Source organism: Henckelia pumila, unplaced genomic scaffold (assembly GCF_033568475.1).
Source record: "Henckelia pumila isolate YLH828 unplaced genomic scaffold, ASM3356847v2 CTG_601:::fragment_2:::debris, whole genome shotgun sequence".
Classification (NCBI taxonomy): Eukaryota; Viridiplantae; Streptophyta; class Magnoliopsida; order Lamiales; family Gesneriaceae; genus Henckelia; species Henckelia pumila.
The window spans coordinates 364,283-385,291 of NW_027331866.1; the positions used below are offsets into that span (position 1 = coordinate 364,283).

At 36.2% G+C, this 21,009-nt stretch overlaps 3 protein-coding genes across 6 annotated transcripts; all 3 read right to left on the bottom strand.

Annotated features, from left to right (window-relative positions):
- Positions 1 to 1,102: 1,102 nt before the first annotated feature.
- LOC140873453 (ATP-citrate synthase alpha chain protein 1) lies at positions 1,103 to 4,634 on the bottom strand. The gene is made up of 12 exons (XM_073276569.1): positions 4,394 to 4,634; positions 4,105 to 4,214; positions 3,283 to 3,459; positions 2,982 to 3,143; positions 2,785 to 2,865; positions 2,631 to 2,682; positions 2,405 to 2,519; positions 2,201 to 2,282; positions 1,943 to 2,038; positions 1,762 to 1,863; positions 1,502 to 1,618; positions 1,103 to 1,433 (listed from the first exon to the last, which is right to left on the bottom strand). The coding sequence occupies exons 2-12, from the start codon at positions 4,201 to 4,203 to the stop codon at positions 1,245 to 1,247; spliced, it is 1,272 nt and encodes a 423-aa protein (XP_073132670.1). The 5' UTR covers positions 4,204 to 4,214; positions 4,394 to 4,634; the 3' UTR covers positions 1,103 to 1,244.
- A 1,763-nt stretch (positions 4,635 to 6,397) lies between these two features.
- Positions 6,398 to 11,431, bottom strand: LOC140873484 (uncharacterized). Of its 2 annotated transcripts, XM_073276616.1 has the most exons (11): positions 11,306 to 11,431; positions 10,528 to 10,643; positions 9,554 to 9,905; positions 9,117 to 9,150; positions 8,703 to 8,924; positions 8,208 to 8,297; positions 7,331 to 7,396; positions 7,160 to 7,251; positions 7,032 to 7,079; positions 6,789 to 6,936; positions 6,398 to 6,665 (listed from the first exon to the last, which is right to left on the bottom strand). In XM_073276616.1, the coding sequence occupies exons 1-10, from the start codon at positions 11,407 to 11,409 to the stop codon at positions 6,837 to 6,839; spliced, it is 1,224 nt and encodes a 407-aa protein (XP_073132717.1). In that variant the 5' UTR covers positions 11,410 to 11,431; the 3' UTR covers positions 6,398 to 6,665; positions 6,789 to 6,836. The 2 variants fall into 2 exon arrangements, with proteins under 2 accessions (XP_073132717.1, XP_073132716.1); XM_073276615.1 differs by lacking the exon at positions 6,398 to 6,665 and having other exon boundaries at positions 6,678 to 6,936.
- A 24-nt stretch (positions 11,432 to 11,455) lies between these two features.
- On the bottom strand, positions 11,456 to 19,287 carry LOC140873483 (probable serine/threonine protein kinase IRE). 3 transcript variants are annotated; one of them, XM_073276613.1, is made up of 17 exons: positions 18,492 to 19,287; positions 18,179 to 18,246; positions 17,887 to 18,054; positions 16,536 to 17,780; positions 15,912 to 16,084; positions 15,031 to 15,280; positions 14,821 to 14,913; positions 14,587 to 14,727; positions 14,412 to 14,504; positions 13,872 to 14,067; positions 13,680 to 13,765; positions 13,402 to 13,490; positions 12,763 to 12,814; positions 12,625 to 12,681; positions 12,384 to 12,548; positions 11,816 to 11,896; positions 11,456 to 11,593 (listed from the first exon to the last, which is right to left on the bottom strand). In XM_073276613.1, the coding sequence occupies exons 1-17, from the start codon at positions 18,856 to 18,858 to the stop codon at positions 11,504 to 11,506; spliced, it is 3,414 nt and encodes a 1,137-aa protein (XP_073132714.1). In that variant the 5' UTR covers positions 18,859 to 19,287; the 3' UTR covers positions 11,456 to 11,503. The 3 variants fall into 3 exon arrangements, 2 of the variants coding, with proteins under 2 accessions (XP_073132714.1, XP_073132715.1); XM_073276614.1 differs by having other exon boundaries at positions 17,887 to 18,041; positions 18,492 to 18,532; XR_012148044.1 differs by lacking the exons at positions 11,456 to 11,593; positions 11,816 to 11,896; positions 13,402 to 13,490 and having other exon boundaries at positions 12,467 to 12,548.
- Positions 19,288 to 21,009: the final 1,722 nt, after the last annotated feature.

Sequence of the window (21,009 nt, forward strand, 5' to 3'; positions counted from 1 at the left end):
GAGCGACAGAAAATTTCATTTGCCATAGGAAAATATATATCCATAAAGTATAAACCAGCTTCAATTACGATATTGTCATTCACAAATCACAAAATATCCACTCAAGATTATCATCATCCAGTCTATAGTTGTAATTCATATACGACACCACTATGATATTTGGCAGAAAGACACAAATCCTGCAAGAGTCCAAAGCATGAGAGACACAGATGGGACAGCGTAAGATGACGAAATGAAAGTATTTTATTGTGTATTTACTATCGGGGAATTTAGGTACTGTAAATGTAAATAAATTATTAATTTAAGATTTGGTTTATAAAAATGAGGAAAAGCTAGTTGTATATTTTGGGGGAATCAAAAAACTCACTTTATATTCATATTCAGTGATTTGAACTGAAAAGACGTGCGTGTGATTGATTCAAGGGACAATGGGAAGGAAAAACCACAAAGGCAAAGCTAAAAAACTTTTGCAGGTCACATGCTTGCCTTGTCTACGTCTCTCTTTTCTTTTTAATTTTTACGCTGTTTTTATCTTTCCCCTTTAATAATTTAATTAATTAATAATTAATAGTTCAAAATTTTCTGCAATTTTATAAGTTGTTAAGTGTGCGTTTTTTTTGGAAAAGATTGTTATAATTGGTCTAGAATCCGACTGTCTCGTATCAAACTTAAGATTTTAATGTCAAATAAATTATTGATTATCGACAATTTTGTAAGTTGCTTTTAGTGTGCATTATGAAGCTAGTTTCATAATGTTACTTCTTTCTTCTTCTTTTTTTTTTTAAAAAAAAAATGTATTACACTTGATGGATGAGTATTTTTATTCAACTAGGACTAGGATAAAAATATTTGATTTTTTTTCAAAAATATAATGACATATTTGTATGATGCAATGACTCATAGAATACGAAGTAAGTTGAAAATAAGATTTTACTCGAAAGTTTGCCCAAAAGAAAAATCGAATCCCCATGCCCAGCGAGCGAATTGTTGTCCCCTTTAGAAAAGCGTGACTCTCAGTAAACTATTCATTCATATAGTATACTTTTAACATTTTATTTTTTACGGGTTTATAGAATGAACGATATGGTACGTGCAAAAAAACTGAAGAAAAGATTTCACTAAAATAATCTGATTGATTAATTTGTAGTCTCGGAGAAAGGGCTGCTGCATCATTCGTTTGAAAAATCCACAAATTTCAAATCTTTATTCCTAAAAACCAACGCAATAAACACTGAATTCAAAGTTCAAGCAGCTGCAGTGATGCATTCAATGGCCTGTTTGCATATACCAGTCATGGTTGCCTCAGGTCCATAGACCTCTATAGGAATGCCGATTTCTTCTCCCAGAGTTCTCATCCTGGCAAGACCTCTCTGGTAATTCGGACCGCCCCTTCGGACATACAAACTCATTCTTGCTGCCTTGAGTTTTGATTCCTATAACCAGAAATAATGTTAGGACTTGAGCATTTAGCATAACATATGGATACTTAAAGTTTCAGTACCTTTTCTTTCAGAGCTCGAATGATGCCGTTAAACGTGGCAGCGACATCAGTGAAATTAGCGATCCCACCACCTATCACGAGGGCTCGTTTCTGACCATCAGGATTGGCAGTTGCACACTGTAAATAATTCACTAGTAAATATTTCAGCTGAAGTATATGAAAAAAATGTTCTTGCTATGCTGATTCCCTTTCCCTCAGAACTTCCCTCAACCAACATCTTGAGGACTAAAGAAGGAAAATAGGCAAGAGACGATCCTCACATCAATTACAACTCTGGCGTACTGCAAGACTTCTTCTTCATTGGGGGCACCACTGTATTCTGCGTAGTTCCCGAGCTCAGAGGCAAAGCCAAGATCACCAACCTAAATGCGAGTATATTAATTTTAGGATAAACTGTTTCATCGAGAGTACAAAAAAGGACCAAGAATAAGGAAAAAATACGGTGTCTGCATAGATAACGCTAGCGCCTCCTCCAGCAACCATAGTCCAGATTCGTCCTTTCGGGTTCAAGACCGTGAACTTCAGAGATGCGCTGGTCTGAAGGCGAAAGGATAAGAGAAACAAATAAGCCTTTACTGCAGATTATTTAATACACAGACTTATATCACACAAATTTGTTGCATTCTCCCATGTCTCTTGTATCCTTGATTAACAAGATTCACAATGAGTTCAAAAGGAGATTGATGCATTTTTAAGCACCTTTTCATCAAGTCCATGAATAAAGCTTTCCGTAGGACTCATAATTCTTCCAAACGGCATTGGAAATTCAATATTTCCCCATCTGTAAGATATAATGTAAATACCGTCCAATATTAGCATGGTATATTTACAGGTGATACTAAGCCTCACGAAACAAAACAAAACAGAAAAAAGATAAGATTGATGAAAGAAAAGTTAGCTTACTTTTTAAAATTCTTGAAAGCAGCAGTATCATCAAGCTCCCCTCTCATATCCAAAGGATAAGGCTTTCCATCAACCAAGGTGAAAGGATTCATCTCAAGAAAAGTGAAGTCCAAATCTAAATCGAGAAAATATTTCAAATCATTGCCATGAGGCTTGAAACCAAGAGAATATTGATGACTAAAAATATTTTACTTGAAAATTTTATTGTCGATAATCTTAAAATTACCTAAGAATAAAGCATAGACAACTTTGATGAACTCCTCAATCACACCTTTGATCTGTATCAGATATATAATTCCATGATTAATAAGAGCAAATGACATCTCACCAAATCTGGTGAGATAGATTCAGAAATTCAAACAAAAGAGGGAGAAATTTACCTCCAAGGGAAGAGTTGCCACAAGTGGAGCACAAAGCTCTGACGTGAAAGAGATGCCCGTTGGAACAAATATAGTCTTCACCTGGATAGAGTCACAAATATACAGTAAACTTCGGTTAGATCTAAAGGAAATTTATTTAACGGATGGGAACAACATTTTTTTGCTAAAGCATGCAACAAAAAAGAAATTTCCAGTACCTTCTCCCAATTCTCTTCAATCTCAATTCCTCCACACTCAGAGAAGCTTATGCTACAACCTAGCCTTTCAGAGACTATGTTCAAATAAAATTCCTCATTATGAGGAACAAAAGGTTCTACGATGAATGTTGTAATCGGCCCTTTGCATCCTCCCATCTCTACCTGTTCTCAGATGAAACGTGCCAAAGTATAGGTAAGTATGTATACTATATAATTATCTGAGTAATTTCCCAGGCATGGAAGATATGGTGTGAAAGAATAATGTTAGATATGACACAATGTGAAAGTATATCGAAAGAACCTCTTTCCCAAGCTTTTCTTTCACAAATGCAGCAACTCCAGCCAAATCCAGGTTCAATGCAACAAGACCACTTTTGCCACGCTTCCCGAATAACATGTCTGGTTTGACAACCAGTTTTGTCGATGAGAGCCACGATTCCTTGTTTACCAGTTCACTGAAATCAGTGGATTCGGTGACCTAAACCATCAAGAACAAATTTTGCAATCAGATAATTGAAAATAAATTCACAAAAATTATGGTGAATATTGGATCTATTGCGATTTAGATATCGGCCCAACTGAAAGCATTTTACGGTTCTGTACCTGTTCTCACAAGATTATAATCATTAAATGGAAGCCAATAGAACCCACGGATCTTGAATATTTCAGTGTCATATTTGAGTTGAATCAAGGTAAGTCGAGTGCAATTTAAATATTGGAAAAAAAAATCCACCTGTATAATCCATAGATAGATGACTCAAATGAAAAATTTTCAAGATGTGTTTTTTCAAACGAAACTTTTGCACCTCAACGCAGACTGAATCACCACACATCGGAATGCCCATCTAGCTTCCAAATGCACCAAAAATTTAGAAAACATGTATTTTCGTTTAAGGTGGATAGCTGAACCCCGGATCAGAGCTCATCTATAATTATCATCCAATTTGAGCAGCAAGAGAAATGATGATTTAGGTGTACGTCTCCACAAATATGACACAAGACCTTACTATTTCTTAAACTCAAACTAATCGATTTTCCCAGAGACATCAAATTTTTGACATCCCATAACTACAAAAAGAATGACAACAGATCCAACAAAAGGAAGACCAAAAAAGGAACTGACTTGAGCAGATTTGATTTCCAAATCAGACCCAGAAAACCTCTTGAAATGTTCTTTCAACAACCTCTTGGAATCATACTCTCTAATCTTCTTTCTTGCCATTGCTTCTCAACCTGATTTTCAAATTCAACACAAAGATTAAAAAAAAAAGAAAGAAAAAGAGCCCACAGCCGCATTCCCAGATCAGGATCAAGAAACTCAACTTAAAAAAAGATCAAATCAGGATCCAACCAAAAGTAAATCAAGAACGCAATAGCTGCCAGATATACAGAGAGAAAGTTGAGATCTTTACCGTTCAAAGATGTCCCAAAATAGGTTGCAAGAAATTCTGGTGGGAGAGAGATGGTTAATAATAATAATAGTAATAATAATAATAAGTAGAACACAGGCAAAATCTTGGTATTCTGCAGCTATACTTATAGTTGGGGAGATTAATCCGCATGGGATTTAAGAAAATGGGGTCATATAAATTTAGCGGGAAGTAGTACAGAATGGACATTGAAAGCACCAACCCACCAAACCACACATGTTGATGCCTGGTGGGTGTCACTCTCGCTCGCTTAACATTCATTCATATTTGGTGGTTGAACTTTGCATACCCAACATTTAAAATAATATTTCGATTCATTTCACGCAATCTGTTTTCAATAGAGTGAACAATATTAAAAGAGAGACACAATTCATGAGATAAAAGACTTGCTCATTTTGAAAATTTCTTACAAATGTTTTTATGTTTGTGAAACGGAGACTCAAAAGTATTTTCGAACACCACCTAAATATCATTTGAAATCGATTATAGTGGTATTCTTGAATAAAAACAAATAGTTATTTTTTTAAATTGCAATCAAAATTTTCTTTATTTTTTAAATTATATATTGAGGTGGAGATTTTTCGTGTTTGCTTAGTTTGAATCCAAATCTGTCCGAAAAGCAAAACAAAACATATGCGTGTTCATCCAAATGTCAAGTTTATTTATACTTTTGTTAATAAAATCATTTTAAAAAATTAAAACTCATTTAAATGCTTCTTTTAAACTATCCAAACAGCCTAAAAGTCAGTATAATGCAAATTTGACTTGCATAATTGCAAAATCTTCGTCAAAAGTTTACTGCGGCCCTAATTTTCTTTTATTGCCTATAATTTTTTTTGAAAAAATTTCTTTTATTTATGGATTTCAACTACCTAACATCATCATCTTTCTTTACAAAATTTGTTTATTCGTGCCTTCAGTCGGCACTCAGCAGGCACTCTTGGAATGTGAAACTCGTTTTTAGCAACTCGACAAATTTCACCAACCACAATAATAAATATCATGAAATAGTAAATATCACGTGGAGAATTAATATATATATATATATATATATATAGATTTTTAATTTATTATATAAGCAAACTATCTCCACGTGATATATATAATTTATTATATAAGCAAACTATCTCCACGTATAATATATATATATATATATATATATATATATATATATATATAAAAGTTCTTTTATGGTGCCCAACACTATATGCTCATTTCATGTTCATCATGTACAATAGATGAGTTGACCGGTACAATAAATGAGTTGACTTGTACATGGTGGGCATGAAGTGAGCATATAGTGTTGGGCACCATAAAAAAACTCATAAATATATATCTATAAAGTTCTTTTATGGTGCCCAACACTATATGTCCACTTTATGCCCACCATGTACAATAGATGAGTTGACCGCTACAATAGATGAGTTGACTTGTACATGGTGGACATGAAGTGGACATATACTGTTGGGCACCATAAAAGAACATTATATATATATATATATATATATATATATATTTATATATATATATTATATATATATAATCTGTTAAAAATTTAAATAAAAATAAAAAATAACTAAAATTATAAACGTGCGTTTACTTTTTTCCTTTTAGAACCTAGCAATTAATGATATTAAAACGATCACAATAATTCATATTGATGGCAAGGAATAAGCCTTATTTCTGCAAATCTTAATTAATTTGTTGTTTTTGTTGGTACTTTAATCATTCCATATACCATTACCAATTCAAAGTGGTTCATGGACAAATCTCTTATGTTAATTGTCAAAAAAAAAAATCCTAATTGATACAAAAAAATCCGTTAATTACAATTAGATTCCTTAAGCCTATGAATAAGGGAGTTCAAATTGATTCACACGTAATACTTGGAATCGAAGGTACATAATTCATTTTAAATACCCAAAAAAAGCTATAAATAATTTTGATAATAAAATACAAATCTTTAAAATTCATTGCAACATTTCTTGTCGTTTTTATTGCACCAATTAATCATTCAAAAAGTCAACAGATACACTGAAGTTTGAAAATTTATAGAGAGCCACTAAGTGAACATCTGTCTCCTTATTACCAAAAGTCATGAATTCCAATTTATTGCAAGATAGAAATCCACTAAAAACCCATGCACAATATCGTTGCGTTGAACTTGGAGGGTTTGGCATTTCTCCTCTTTCACATTTGAATATAGAGATTGGATGGTAATGTACCATTACAGTCTCCTTATCTTTGAATGTTCCTGTCAACCCCATTAAAATAGAATAATAGTACTTTCTATTCCATTACCAAATAATATACAAACTTATAGTTCAAGTCCATTACAATCAGGATCTCGTCGAATTTCTATAAAAGTGCAACAAACCTGTTATTCCTAACATGTCAAAGGCGCAACGTGTTAGCTTGCATTTATTTATTTGGTCATCATCTTGATAAGCAACAGTTTTTTTATCTTAAATATAAGAGCAAATATCCCAAAACAAGGAAGATGTAACAGCCCCACAGACAAGTACCTGCCAAGGACGTTTCAAGTGAATATATGCTAGAAAGTAGGTCGAGCATACAAAGTTTTTACTCATATATAACCATGTAAAGATATAAAGCTTACCATAGGGGAGCATATGGAGATGACAATTCAAGAAAAGGATAAGGCCACCTGTTATAGGTCATTCGCAGTGAATGAGAGAAATCAATCATGTATCATCCTGGAGAAGTTTGGAGGAATTGTAAGCATACCTCATCGAAACAAAAGCATGGAGGGTCCACTGGAAAACAACGAATACACATGTCCATAGAAGGAAATATGCGATTCGGAAGAAAGGGAAGCGCTGGCAAAGAATGGTTGATGACTCTGTGAGTTCAGGATTAACTGAAAGATGGTCGAGAATTTAGCAATTAATAGATTACCAGGCTGTTTAAAATGGTTTCACCAAGGAGGAAAACAGCATTGACAGAATGCATACAAACAACCAGCTGCAAAAAATCAAGTAAAAGGCATTGAATCGATGAGGATATCAAGAAATAATGTGAAATGTGTTGCATGCATTTAACTCTAGCTTGTGTACTCTAATCACATGCAGACAAAGTAGGCGTTTATGTGAGTCGAGTGACTTTGAACTGCCCAAATCATGATCCGAGCAGAACTCCAGTGCCTGTGAAGCCGTTTGATCTCAAGACACACAATGCTGTTTTTATTAAGTATCAACTTTGACAACTGATTTCGTTAAAATATAAACGGCAGCTCAGACATTTCTATTCAAGTGAAGTTCGAGCTCACAATTGACCATTCGATTGAGTATTCAGACTACCCATATGACCGAACTTTAGCATAGTATTGCAGCTTGAATAGGCTCATGTGTAGAGGTGTCCGAAAAGGTGGGCCGGCCCGCACCGCCCCGCCATACAAAATTGATGGGTTGGGTGGCAATTTCCCAATCCGCCTAAAAGGTGGGCCGCCCCGCCCCGCCTAATGGTGGGTTGTTGTGGATTGCGGGTTGCCCCGCCCCGCCCCGCCACCTAGAATAGGTGGGTTGGGTTGGTGTTTTCCCAACCCGCCTAAAAAGTGGGCCGCCCCGCCCCGCCTAATGGTGGGTTACGACGGGTTGTGGGCCGGCCCGCCCCGCTGGCCTGTTTTGACACCTCTACTCATGTGAGCCCTAGCCCGTAGTTTAGTGGAATTAGCAAAATACTGTGCATAGCATACTAGAATACTTGAAGGGACCAAAATCACTATATTCAAACAATATTGTAGCCGAGTGGATAAAATTGAAATCTTTATACTTACAAAGCCTAATCTGAAATCTTTGGCAGTAAAAAATGGGTAAAGTACAAGCCAGAAGACAGAATCCGTGAGTGCGACAGCCCCAGCACACATCTATAACAAGATTGAAATGAGGAATAATAAGAACCAAGTAAAAAAATAATATACAACATGGTGATGAAAAAATTCAATAGTTCGTTCAACTAATCCATATTTTGTCCAGTTTATATCCTAATATACCTATAACAGATCTTCAGTCACACTTGGTGATACATCTTTGACTACACTGGCTAAATATTCAGTGCTTATGCAAGACTTGAGTTCTCCTCGTTAGTGTTTATATGACAACACATGAAGCTATGACCTAAAAGGAAAAAACAACTCGGAAAATCTTTCCTAAAATTAAATAAGATTAACATTGATTTAATTCTCAGTTCGCTAATAATTGGATGCCATATTTTCCTGCGTGAATAATAATAAATATTCAGGAGTATGATATAATTGCAGGAGAAAACTTACCTGAAACATTATTTGTAAAGTGTACTCCCAAAGAGAAGCAGTTTGGCGACCACTTTCGTCATACTGATTCAAACTTATGGTCGTGCTGGGCACATCTGCATATTCTTCGAGCTTTGGCGCTACACAGGAGCCTCGCTCCTCTGTACCAACAGAGCGATTTTTATCGTGGATGACTTCGTGACAGTGATGGAGACATCCATAAAGGGAGAGTAATGTTGCTAGCTACAAAAGCGCGGACTGAAAAATAAAAATCTGATTTTGATCTTCATATAAGAACCAATTACAAAAATATATGATGTAATTCAATGACTTTCTTGATACTTGTTGCAAATTTAAAGGGACAATATATAAGAGCCACATGAAGCCTAAAATTTATAGGCTTAAAGATACAGATTTCAGCAATGAGTAGCATACCCCAAAATAGACAGTGACTAGAGTAAAAGTCCACCTGTTTAACAAAATAAAAACAATGAGACGATATATGCTCGTTGCTCCAACCACAAAACACACACACACACATCACAATATCTCGCCTTATTGGAGCATCGTTCTTATGAAAAAGAAGTGAAATAGCAAAACAAGAAAACGAGAATATCAAAAGAGAAAAAAAGAAGCCAGGCAAAAAAGGACAGCATAAGGAGACGTGTCAAGAAACATATTGGCATGAATCATCCAAAGATCCCTTCAACCAGAGAGTAATGATATTTTCCCAATGCAAGTATTGGAATCCAGGGACCAGGACAACTAACCAATAGAAGTCAAGCTCAAAACATGAAATGGAACTGAAAATCAGGCTTCCTCAGTGAGAGAACATTTTCAAACAAACAAAATAAGAATCCGTAAGGTCTTACTGAGTATAATAGATAAATATGCCAGCACTATGGATGATGGAATCGGCAAGCAATAATGCAAGCATTGTACAGAAAGCAACAATTCGGTAACCAAGAAGCCAAATCGGATGAATTATTTTCAAACACGTTCCCCAAGCTTCACCCTTGTATGAACATCCCGCTGCTTCCTGTGTCTCACCACTTGTTCCCTTTTTCGAATTTTTGTTGCCTTCATATCTCCATATCAAAAGTGCAGGACCCGCCATAGCAATTAGGATCCATGTTGCACAAAGTAAAAACCTCCAGTTCAACCAATAACTTGGGGCCGTCGTGTCAGGTGTCATGACAGGTCCCCAAGCAAGATTATAAAATCCTGTCAAGAATCCCATTTTTATCCGTACTTAAAATCATTAGTTATAATTAGTAAGATTATAAATTCACAATTTACAATTGAGAAAAAGAAAGCAAAAAGGCTCTTGGCACATGAATAAATAGTGTCCAACATAAATAAATCAGGGGAGGAATCAAGAATAGCAAACGTCATACAAGTAATGAACGCCAAGAACAGGAATTCCTTATTTTACTGTCTTACAAAGGATAGTATCAGTATAGAAACCAAATCAGATTCAAAAAGCAAAAAATAAACTTAGAATGCCGCAATTTCTGTAGTGTGTCACATTCAATGCACCAGGCAGGATGTACCAATACCTCGCAGGACATTTGCTTTGCCCCTTCAATTGATCAAGACTTCATATATTATCGTCAACAATCTTTCTTGATTCGACCCCAACACCCGTTTTAAATTATAAGGACGAAAAGGGGAATCAAGATCCTTCACAACATTTACATTTTCCGGCAGAAAACTGAATAAACAAATGTTCCCACCAAAACACACAGACATACATGGACGGCTGGGCCAAACAAATAAATACTTGTGTCCAGTTTCAGCAAATATCAACATAAAAGTGGGAAATTTTGAATGAAGATTATTGTACCTCTGTTTTCTTGGAATTGAACGTAAGATGTATCTCCTGTCTCGTGAACAGGAACAGAGGATTCCAGAGAAGAAAAGAAAGAAAAAATCGGCACGACTTGCGCCGGATCCCACATCCTGTTTGATCGAGAGATTAGGTGCAGCCGTTAGGAACCAGCGCAAAAATAGTGACTCTTGGAAAATAATCGAGGAACCATAAAATTACACGTACAACGGCACCAACAAATGTACGCATCTGTTTGCCTCCAATTTGACCAATATAACTTAAATAAATTTATCGAGAATATACGGTATTCACACTAGATTCTTCCAAGAAGTTTCCCAATTAATTGGTAATCATATCTCTAATTATTTTAGCATTTATTGATTTGGTTTATTTGATGTGAATCAAAACTAATAGCTTGTCTTGTCCTCTAGATATAACTATCCAAAAATTAAATAACATAACGTATAAATCCGTGACTACCTTTTTTTTTTTTTTAAACAATTTTAATTAATTAATAAATAAACTCGCCAAATATGTGGGGTATCGGCAATCGCCTGGATCGTATTTGTAACGATAAGTTACATTTTGACCTCTCATGGAAAGGAACACACAAGAGTAATATTGAGTAATCAAATCTTCACAATAATATGAACCACGTTTGAAGTGCAGAAAGTAACATAAAGAATCTACCGTCCACATAAACAGGCACCTATATACAGGGAAAAAAATGAGAGGAAACTTTCATTTGAAAGTAGAATATATGTAATCTATCTAATATCAGCGACATTCTTACATCCATCCAAGGATCGCGCCTTTCTTGACAAAACAACCCGTTCTGCATGTTAGGAATCTATAGTCAATACATAATTCAGTAGCTTGGCCGTCGAATTCACTCATTCTGGCATTAACCGTCCTTGTAGCTATCAATAAACTATACTCGGACAGGTTCCATGTTCAGCAGAAGCTAAAGAAAGCTAGGCTTATCCCCGTGTCATGGACCAGATGGTTTTTCAGTCTGTACCGAGTCTTTGATGCTCTTTGTAAGCAAATCATAGTTAATGGAAGCTAGCTGGGACAGGTTCTGATGAGAGAACAAAGATTAGGAGAAGTTAGTGGAATACCTTGTACCAACAATACAAAGTTGCGCTTGGATGGAGGGATTTCAAATTTGTGGATTTCGATTACAATTTTAGTGTTAACAATTAAACAATGGATCAAATCATAAATTCATACATTATTTATTTACACATTAGTTATATAATAAAATAGAATGAATTTCAAACTATTCACTATAGTTTCATACCTTGAAGGAGAAGTTACTAAATGAGTACTTGGTGTCAAGAGTTGGAGTACCAAAATCTGCTAGATTTCCACATTCATCTCCCTGTGCCCAAGACAAAGTTTATTAGTTTTCATCGCAGGAAAAGGAAATTTAATCATTTGGAGGGGCTGCATTTGTTTTTAGATTGTCCAGACTTGATCAATTTGTATTGTCTTTCATAATATTTTCAAAGAGAACTGTGACGTAAGTATCAAAGAGTAAAACGATGTAACCAATGTTCCACTTCGTCCATTTTGATGAATAACATCCTAACTCAACCAAAATACTAAATGAATATTAATAAAATCAGTTAAAACTAGCTAACTCTTTCCTTTTCTTCTTGCGTTCTCATAATCAGCAGACAACAAGGGACTCACGCCATACAACATCCAAGTAGGAGGGCTAAAGTGAGAATCTTTTGGGCCAATAGGATCCTACAGGTTATATATCATCTCATAATTTGTTATTCAACTTTTGGTTGAATTCCTGAGCAAGTGGATCCCAATAAAGCCTAAGAAAATTAATGCAATCCAGCTTTTGGAAAACTTACATCTTCATCTTGTATGTAGCTGTATGAGCTGCTGGAAGCACTGCCAGTCTCAGCCATGTCATCAAAATCACTACCTCCATGAACATTTTCCTCTTCTGGATTCCAAATATATCGGCTCATAAAATAACTTGTATCATGTGCCCCAGCTGAAGGTATGAATGCTGCCTGTGGATAAGGAGAATCAGAATCAATCCGGTAAGTGTTAAGTGATAGCGTAAGGGAGTAAGAAATAGATGAAGACCTTTTGCCTTGCTAGTGTGTCCCAGTTAATGTCCTTAAAATATGGGTGTCGCTTCACCTGAGAATAACCGATGAATTAGGTTGTATTCCTATGTTCTTCCTACTCGCACCCCCCCTTCCCCAGTTCAAGTATTCTTACCTCTCCAGCCCCAGTTGCACCCAATCTCTGAACTGGATTTTCAATCAGCAACCTGAAGGTATTCAAGTATGCTACATATTCAGTTGCACAAATTACAAGCAAGACAGGAGAAAGAATTTATTTGAACAATAATCAAATCAATTGCAGCAACCAAAAAATCATATGCAACTATAATGATATTATAAGTTCTTGTCTTCAGTTCTAAAGTTGACAAGAACAACATATCTGGTTTATATATACATATAAAAAAAACATCATTCTTTAGATGCATTAACCACACATTTAGGGGAATGATGAATCAGACCAAAATGGTCTTGAAGAATGCATTATTCTTCAGACACACTTTAGCGGTGAAAAGGTGGACATGTTTCTGTGACAAATCCTATCAAAAGCTCTAACAAGCAGTGGTTTGAAGACACACAATGACAAATAATATGGCACTATATTTGTCTTCAGAATCCCAAGTTAACCAGGTTAATAATTCATTAGCTATGCAACGATATGAATCTTGACACTTGGCCCAGGGTATTAAAGTTAGTTAACTAGGTTCACAGTTCAATTTACATAAGTCTAGAAATAAAAATAACTACATAAAGTTTCCTACACAAAAGGTGCCGACAAGTTTCATGTAGAACATACTTCTTAATTAAATCATAGGCTTCAAGGCTCATTTCTTCTGGTATCTTGGGCCAGGGTATGTCTCCGTTCAAAATATTGTTGAAAATTTGCTGCGTGAAACAAAAGAAGCTATCAATGCCGTAATTGATCAACATGCCCGTGATGCACAAACAATGAATAGAATAAATCTAACAATACTGAGATGAGTCAAAGTTGACTTTGATAAAAACCTTAAACGACTAATGCACTACAATGACAAGATCACCTCATCTTTGAAACAACATATGCTGGTGGTATACCTGTGGATCATCTGCATTAAAAGGTGGAATACCTACAAGGAGCTCAAAGAGGATGATGCCCACAGACCACCAATCAGCTGTTGCACCTGCAAAAAATAATAATAATAATCACAACCGAGTCAAGACAAGCATGACAGAATATAGGATTCAGTAGATTTGGACACTGAGAAAAAGTTTGCATAGATTTCGAACCATGTTCCATGCCCAGAAGTATCTCAGGTGCTAAATAGTCAGGTGTTCCAACAACTGAAAGAGTTTTACGCTGCTCTCGTTTTAGTGATGAATGTACTGCTGCTTTTGGTTTATCATTCCCCATAAAAGTGGATGGTCTCGATAAATCGTCTGTGCTGTTTATAAGACCAACTTTGGAGAGCCCAAAATCTGTCAACTGTGACAGTAGAAATTAGATTTATGACAAAATACATAAGACAATGAATTAAGTTAGAGCGTCTATTCCAATGAAAAATGCAATTAAAAACACTCCCATTTTCTCCAGAACACTGTCTACTAGAAGGAACTTGTAATCCATGCTACTTTCATCCAAATGGGTTGCTCATAAAATGTTAAAGAAAATAAAGTGGGTAGGATGATTAGAATACCATTAAAATTTCTTATTACAATATTGAATTTTTGTAATAGCACTTTTCTTTTTAAACAGCAATATTTCACAGTAAATTTGAAGAGATACATCTCATGCTTATGGAGTACATAGATACACTTGTATATATTGACCTTGATGTGACCGTCTGGACCTATCAGCAGGTTATCTGGCTTTAAATCTCTATGAATGACATTCAAGGAGTGCAGATACTCTAAAGCAAGTACCTATGAAGAAAACAAATAAATCAGTGTCTAATGGAGGAAAAATAGGAGAAGCAACTCCAAGTAGTGTACTAGAAGTCCTTACAACTTCGGCAAGATATACGCGTGCCATATCTTCCTCTAAGCAACCTAGATTCTTTAGCAGTGAGAAAAGATCACCTCCATTCAAGTACTCCATAACCAGATAAAGATTTTCCCTACATGTGAAAGAATAGAAAAATCGGACCTGTTCATCGTTAGATTATAAATTAGTATATAAGTTTTTAATTTAGCTGTTGCACAATCTATGCACTGGCTTTAAATCATAACATTTGCTCACCACAAAAGGATTGCGAACTGAAATTAAAATATCTCGCTCGGCTAAGATACTTTCCACTGCATTTTTCCGAATCATGTCTGCTTTTTTCAAAACCTATAAAATTTGGTTAACATGGGCATTCTTTAGAAAAATATTGCATTAATGTATTCAAGGTCCAGTTTTAAAAAAAACGATCTTTTTAATACTTCAGATTATGACAAAGAATCTGACCTTTATCGCAAAAAAGTCACCAGTTGCTCTTTTTGCTGCTAGAAAAACTCGACCAAAAGCTCCTCGGCTGATAGGTTTGATGATTTCAAAATCCTCTATAGATGTTCGATCCTTTGTAGATGTATTAATAGGGCTCGCGCGCACACTGCGAACTGTGTCTTCCTCTGTCGGGCTATCTTCATCAGCCATGCTAGCTACAACATCTGCCTTGTCATCGTCAATCTGCCCACATATAAGTACATATTTCTCCCTGAAGATTTTAAAATAAGATTAGTGGAAGCCACATTCAGAGGAAATTAAAATTTTAAAAGTATGCACTGGACGCTAGCACAAAAGTTTATGTGCCTCTTGATCATGAAACCCTACTAAGGTTGCACATTTCACTAAGATATTTGCTCAATTATATTATGGCTAATTACAAGCATCTTGAAGCTGAAGAGTTGAAAGTTCAACTGAATTGAACTATCAAATCCCATGTCCAGAAACTCAATTGCAATAAATTATCGAGTCAATCTTTTGCATAATTCGCTCCTTTATGTTGCTTGTTTTCACCCTTGAAAATACTGACATTAATTTATAAAAACAAGGTAATGCTTCAATAGACACTGAGTACAGGGCCTCTGTTTGTTCCTTTTGGCATCAATTATGCTATTGGAAAAATGTTCACTGCACTAGCGTTTACCCCAGATCAAATCAAGAGATAAATAGAGTGGTTATTTTAAATGTGTGGAGTTCTAATGAACCATGCCTGATATTATATCATGAACTTAACTATGATATCTAACTTAATCAAAGTTAAGCCTTACTAAACCATGAAGGCTAAGTTTGCTCCTATCACTTTATAGTTCTAGACAATGTCCTTTCGGTGCAATAGAACTTACTGTAATAGTTTCTCTATGCGCCTTCCGAATGTTTCGACAACAAGAGCATCCACCTTCCTATCTTGAATGGCGTATTTGAGGTCTTCTAAGCGCTCAATCAAACATTCCAATGTACTGTAGTCATAAGTGTTAATATTGATCACAGACTGAGCAATATCCTGCAGCTTGTGTATCTGCGATACCAGTTCAGGGTGTAGCCAGACAAATTATTCAAAAATATATTACAAACAAATAGGCTATACAGGGCAAAATAGTTTATCCGCGTCTTTTAAGGCTGAAGTTCAGTTAACGAAATACAAAAGATTGCATAAATGAGTTCCGAGGAAGTCGAATGGAATTGGCATAAAGTATTCTCTAATGAAATTATTCAGACACGGTTGCATCACAAAATTGTATTCTGTAACAGGAAACCTTAAAGAGAACACTGTCAGCCACCATTTGCCAAGAGATATAAAGTTCAACAAATTAAAAGAAACAAATTATCAATCTGGATTGACTAGTATACCAACAGAAGATACTACAGTGGAAAGGAACTCTATCTAAAAACCAGGAGTACTTGAAAACAAGGAGAGCCAAGGAAAAATATTTTATAGCTTCCAGAATATGCGGAACATAAAACATTACCTGCTGATAACTTTCAAACTCAGATATTGTTCTCCGTCCACTGAGTAGAAACTCTATCTGTGTAATCCGTGGTGTTACTGAAGGTGATTGTGGGATCGAACTCCCTGCAGATGATGTTTTCTTAGTTGGATCAGGTGTTAGAGCACGGACATCACATGATACATCATCCACAAGAAAAGAATTATCAGCCTCCGTAACACTGTTCCGTTTGTATAACAACTCATTTGAATCTCCTGCCAAACTTGACCCACGCATTCTCTCAGCTTCAGGACTTCCTGCCCCTGTTTCCGTGCTTAACGGTGTCCAGGATTCAAGTATTTTCTCAAGAGTCTCGGCAACTCTTTCTAGTCGTTCATTTACAGTTAAACCCTTTAAATCACACCTGTCAGCAATCGTACAAATTCTTGAGTGCTGCTCAACAAGAGATGTTGGTATTTCAACTTCACATATTCGGCAGATCAAAGAATTCTCATATGCCACATGGTTTTGATCCCAACCTCCCCAAATCACTTTTCGCTCCTTCAAGGATTCTTGTACTTGTTCAGCCTGGAATGTTGGAGAATCTATGCTTTCGACATTATCTATTTCTTCTCCATGTTGCAGTTTATCAGACTTATCCTTGGAGGGGGTGTCAGAAAAACCATACCCTCTCTTGTTTCTTTTAGCCGCAGATGGAAGTCTCTTCCAAGATGACATTCTAAAGCTTCCGCAGGATGAAGCAACACTCTTTGCACTGTCAACCTCTTCTGTTACATTGTCTTGCTTGCAACTCAGATTGCTTAGATCCTGTTCGTGGACCTTCTGAGTTTGATTCTCAAGTTGCTTCCCATCCCATGTGCCAATAATATGCTCCGAGTAAACACCAAGGTCGCTTAGTTGATGTGAAGCCAGTGTGCGATCTTCTTCATAACCACTTTCCTTTTGGAAGTGAACAAGCCGAGTGCAACGCGTGAGTATAAACAAGAGACGCATGTGCACTTGCTTCAAGGTACCCATTGGTAGCTCTTGACGGCGATCGTCTAGATTCTGTACGATGCCTTCACACTTTAACCAAAATTCAGTGGGTGGCATTTTTTCACATTGTCTGGCTTTTACCAACAAATCTTCCAAACATTCTTTCCACTCTGGGTGAGATTCTGAAGTATTCTCTAGTATACTCACCAAATCCCCAGCAAAAATCCCCAAGTCAGCATTAACTTCTTCCTTTAATTTAACAAATTTGGATCGTATCACAACCATAACTTCCTGGAAAAACATTTCATGCATTGATGAAAATAAGTTGATGTTAAGAAAGCCACGAAGACATATTATCACGAGCAGAAACAGGAAGCAATATTTGGAGTAAACATACTTTCATGTGACCAAGGGCACGAGATTTCCAAAATGGCAGAGGTCGGACACCTTTGGAATTGAGTTCATGAGAAAAGCTCTTAATATCTGGAGTCCGACCACTGGTTAAGCGGATGATAGACTGGAACCGTGGAGATTGCATTTCTTTGGCAAAGGCTGCATGAAAGCCCTAGAATGAGCACAATTCCGTGAATATTAGCTGTCCATTTCATTTAAGCTAACTTACGATCATTAGAAAAACTTATGAAACAGCTAAAAGAATTGAAGAAACCAAACATTGACAAACTGATTACCGCTGAACCTGACGTCCGGGGTGAAGGTACCCTCAAGGATTTTGATTGACTCCAGTGTACCTTTTTACCTACAACCGAAGTGCATAATTAAGAATGATATTATCACGAAATTTTTGCTTCAGAACATTTGGGCACAACACTGATTGATCGATTAATATTGCATATGATAACTGTAATTTTTGCTAGCTAACCAACTTCAAGCAAATACTGTTTCAACTAATAATGTAGATTGAAGAGTTCCCATAATAATTAATCAATCATGCAAAACACAGGGAAATGAATGTGAAAAAACAAAGAACGTCCAAAAATCCACCATGTGACGCGGACGTAGAAGCAGGTTGTTGTGAGGCAGAGGATATTTGAGGTCTCGAATCAGCCACATCCTTGGTCGCACTGTCTAAATTAACGGGCTTTCCCAGTGGGTTAGCCGGTGTCAGCGTCAGGGGAGAGGATCGCGTCCTAATTTGATTTAGCCCTAGCGTCGTGGTCTTGATTATGTTCGAATCGCCATTATCATCGACACCAAAATCCAAATCCTCGTCATCCCCTCTGTTCGCTCTCTGCCTAGTGGGAATCTGTGGGATTTTTTTGAGCTTCACGATCTTCTTCGACGAGGAATCCTTGTCTCCTGCCGTAGGCAACGGCGGATTTGCGGAATCTGGATCAGTACTTGACATCATGAATCTCTTTCAAGCTGAATCGAGAGCGGAGTACATGGATAGACATTTCCAAAATCTGAGCTTTGGGAATTTAGAGATTGGAATTTATGGCGAGAGATTTCCACGGGAGGAAGAAGGAATAGAGGAAGCCACGTACGTATCATGAGGGGTGTTCGAGTCAGTTATAGTATATTATAACCAAAAAAAAAAAAAAAAAACGTGCTTCCCTCTCGCGCAGATTCAGACCCAGAAATCTTCTTCCAACGTTCTTTCAGCAATCTCTTGGAATCAGACTCTGTTATTTTCTTTCTAGCCATCGCTGGGTCAGCATCAAAATCCCAAAATTGGTTTTCAAGTTCATGGCATGCATTAAAATGGAAATCCGCAACAAGAACACAAAGAAAGCTGAGATCTTAATTTACTGTCCAAAGAAGACCCAAAAGAGGCTGCAAGAATTCCTGATGTGGAGACAGATGTTTATTTCTTAACACGCAAAATCTATTTATGGTCAGAGAATTAATTGCTTCTTTTCGCGGGAAGTTGCGCCTCATATTCTTTTCTGGGTTCATGATTTCGGTTATAATTAACGTCACTGCAACATGCACGTGTAATTTCGCCACCAATATTTTTCTACTTATTTTAAAAAACATTATTATATATGTGAAAGAACATGTTATGCACATGTTTTTTAAATTATTTTTTTATTGCATTCAATTTCTATATTTATAATTTTATCTTTCTTAGAACATGTTTTAAAATTGGTAATATCAAATATATTTTGATTCGAAATATGTGATTTTTGATGATATATTGTTTCCATGCTTTATAGGTTCTTATTTATGAAAATATATTGAAGATCTATTTATACGAGTGCTTGGACCGAGAGAGACAACAACGAGATAGAGAGATCAAGAGAGTGAAACATAGAGAGCAAAATACATAGAGAAAGTACTGCAGAAATTCTAGAGTATTGAAGTTCGATCATTGAAGAATTTCTGAAGAGATACTACTGCTACGTTGTGTTGTCGAGTAGTGTTGAAAACACTGAAAAACACACGAGTAAAGTGTTGTTCAGAAGTGTTTCTTTGGTTTTCGTTTTTCGGTTTAGAACTTCCTATTGATGTTTTATTCTAGTTTTTTACTAGTTTTTAGGAAGTCGTTTATTTTCTCAATCTGTTGAGAAAAGTAGTTTTTCATAAAACAATCGCTAGTTGGTTTTTTGTAAACTGATTTGATTTTCTAGTGATTATTTCGCCATGAGGCATTGTACAAGTACTTAGTACTTGTGCATAATTATTTTTGTGTTATTTACTTTTACTGTTAGTTAATTATTCTTCTGCATAGTGTTATCGTGAAGTGTTGAAAACACTGAAAGATAACACAGACTCGAATATTTGTTTCTGGTATTTCTGTGATTTCAGACTGTCCAAACCTTACAATTGGCGTCAGAGACATTCACTTGACGATACTAAGTGTGATTCTGTTTTTGTGTTTGATAGGACATCACAATGGAGATACCTTATTCAGGAACTACTCAACGCCCTCCAATCTTGGATGGATCCAACTATTCTATCTGGAAAGTTAGGATGCGTGTCTACATCAAATCGATTGATGAAAAGGCATGGCAGCGTGTGCTACAAGGATGGAATCCACCAAGGAGAACTGATGGAGAAGGAGATTTTCTCCTCAAACCAGAAACGGAATGGAATGCCGATGAAACTGCTGCTTCGAATATGAACAACAAAGCTCTTAATGCTATATTTACTTCTCTTGATTCTAATATGTTTTCACTGGTCACTAACTGTGTATGTGCTAAACAGGCTTGGAAAAAACTTTAAATGCACTGTGAAGGATCAGATAGTGTGCGTCGAACCAAAAGAAGAATTCTCACTACTCAGTTTGAAAATCTGAGAATGGAAGAGAGTGAGACAATTGATGATTATGAACGCCGCTTGAGGAAGATCAAGAATGAGGCAATTGATCTTGGTGATGCTATTTCAAATGAACGCTTGGTGAGCAAAGTGTTGAGATCACTGCCGGAAAGATTTCAAATGAAGATTTGTGCCATTGATGAATCAAAAGACACATCAATTCTGGGATTGGATGAATTGATGAGTTCACTTCGAACATATGAGTTAGAGATGAATTTTGGAAAAAAGGACAAAGGTAAGT

Coding starts and splice junctions, on each gene's coding strand:
- LOC140873453 (XM_073276569.1), bottom strand. CDS start 4,203: ATGGCAAGAAAGAAGATTAGAGAGTATGATTCCAAGAGGTTGTTGAAA. Junction 2,520..2,630: donor TGTCTATGCTTTATTCTTAG/GTAATTTTAAGA, acceptor TTCTCGATTTAG/ATTTGGACTTCACTTTTCTT. Junction 1,434..1,501: donor TTCGAGCTCTGAAAGAAAAG/GTACTGAAACTT, acceptor TTCTGGTTATAG/GAATCAAAACTCAAGGCAGC.
- LOC140873484 (XM_073276616.1), bottom strand. CDS start 11,409: ATGAGTGAATTCGACGGCCAAGCTACTGAATTATGTATTGACTATAGA. Junction 8,925..9,116: donor TAGTCACTGTCTATTTTGGG/GTATGCTACTCA, acceptor GCGCTTTTGTAG/CTAGCAACATTACTCTCCCT. Junction 6,937..7,031: donor TCTCCATATGCTCCCCTATG/GTAAGCTTTATA, acceptor CGTCCTTGGCAG/GTACTTGTCTGTGGGGCTGT.
- LOC140873483 (XM_073276613.1), bottom strand. CDS start 18,858: ATGATGTCAAGTACTGATCCAGATTCCGCAAATCCGCCGTTGCCTACG. Junction 18,247..18,491: donor TTCTACGTCCGCGTCACATG/GTGGATTTTTGG, acceptor CTTCGGTTGTAG/GTAAAAAGGTACACTGGAGT. Junction 13,491..13,679: donor TTAATGCAGATGATCCACAG/GTATACCACCAG, acceptor TGTTTCACGCAG/CAAATTTTCAACAATATTTT.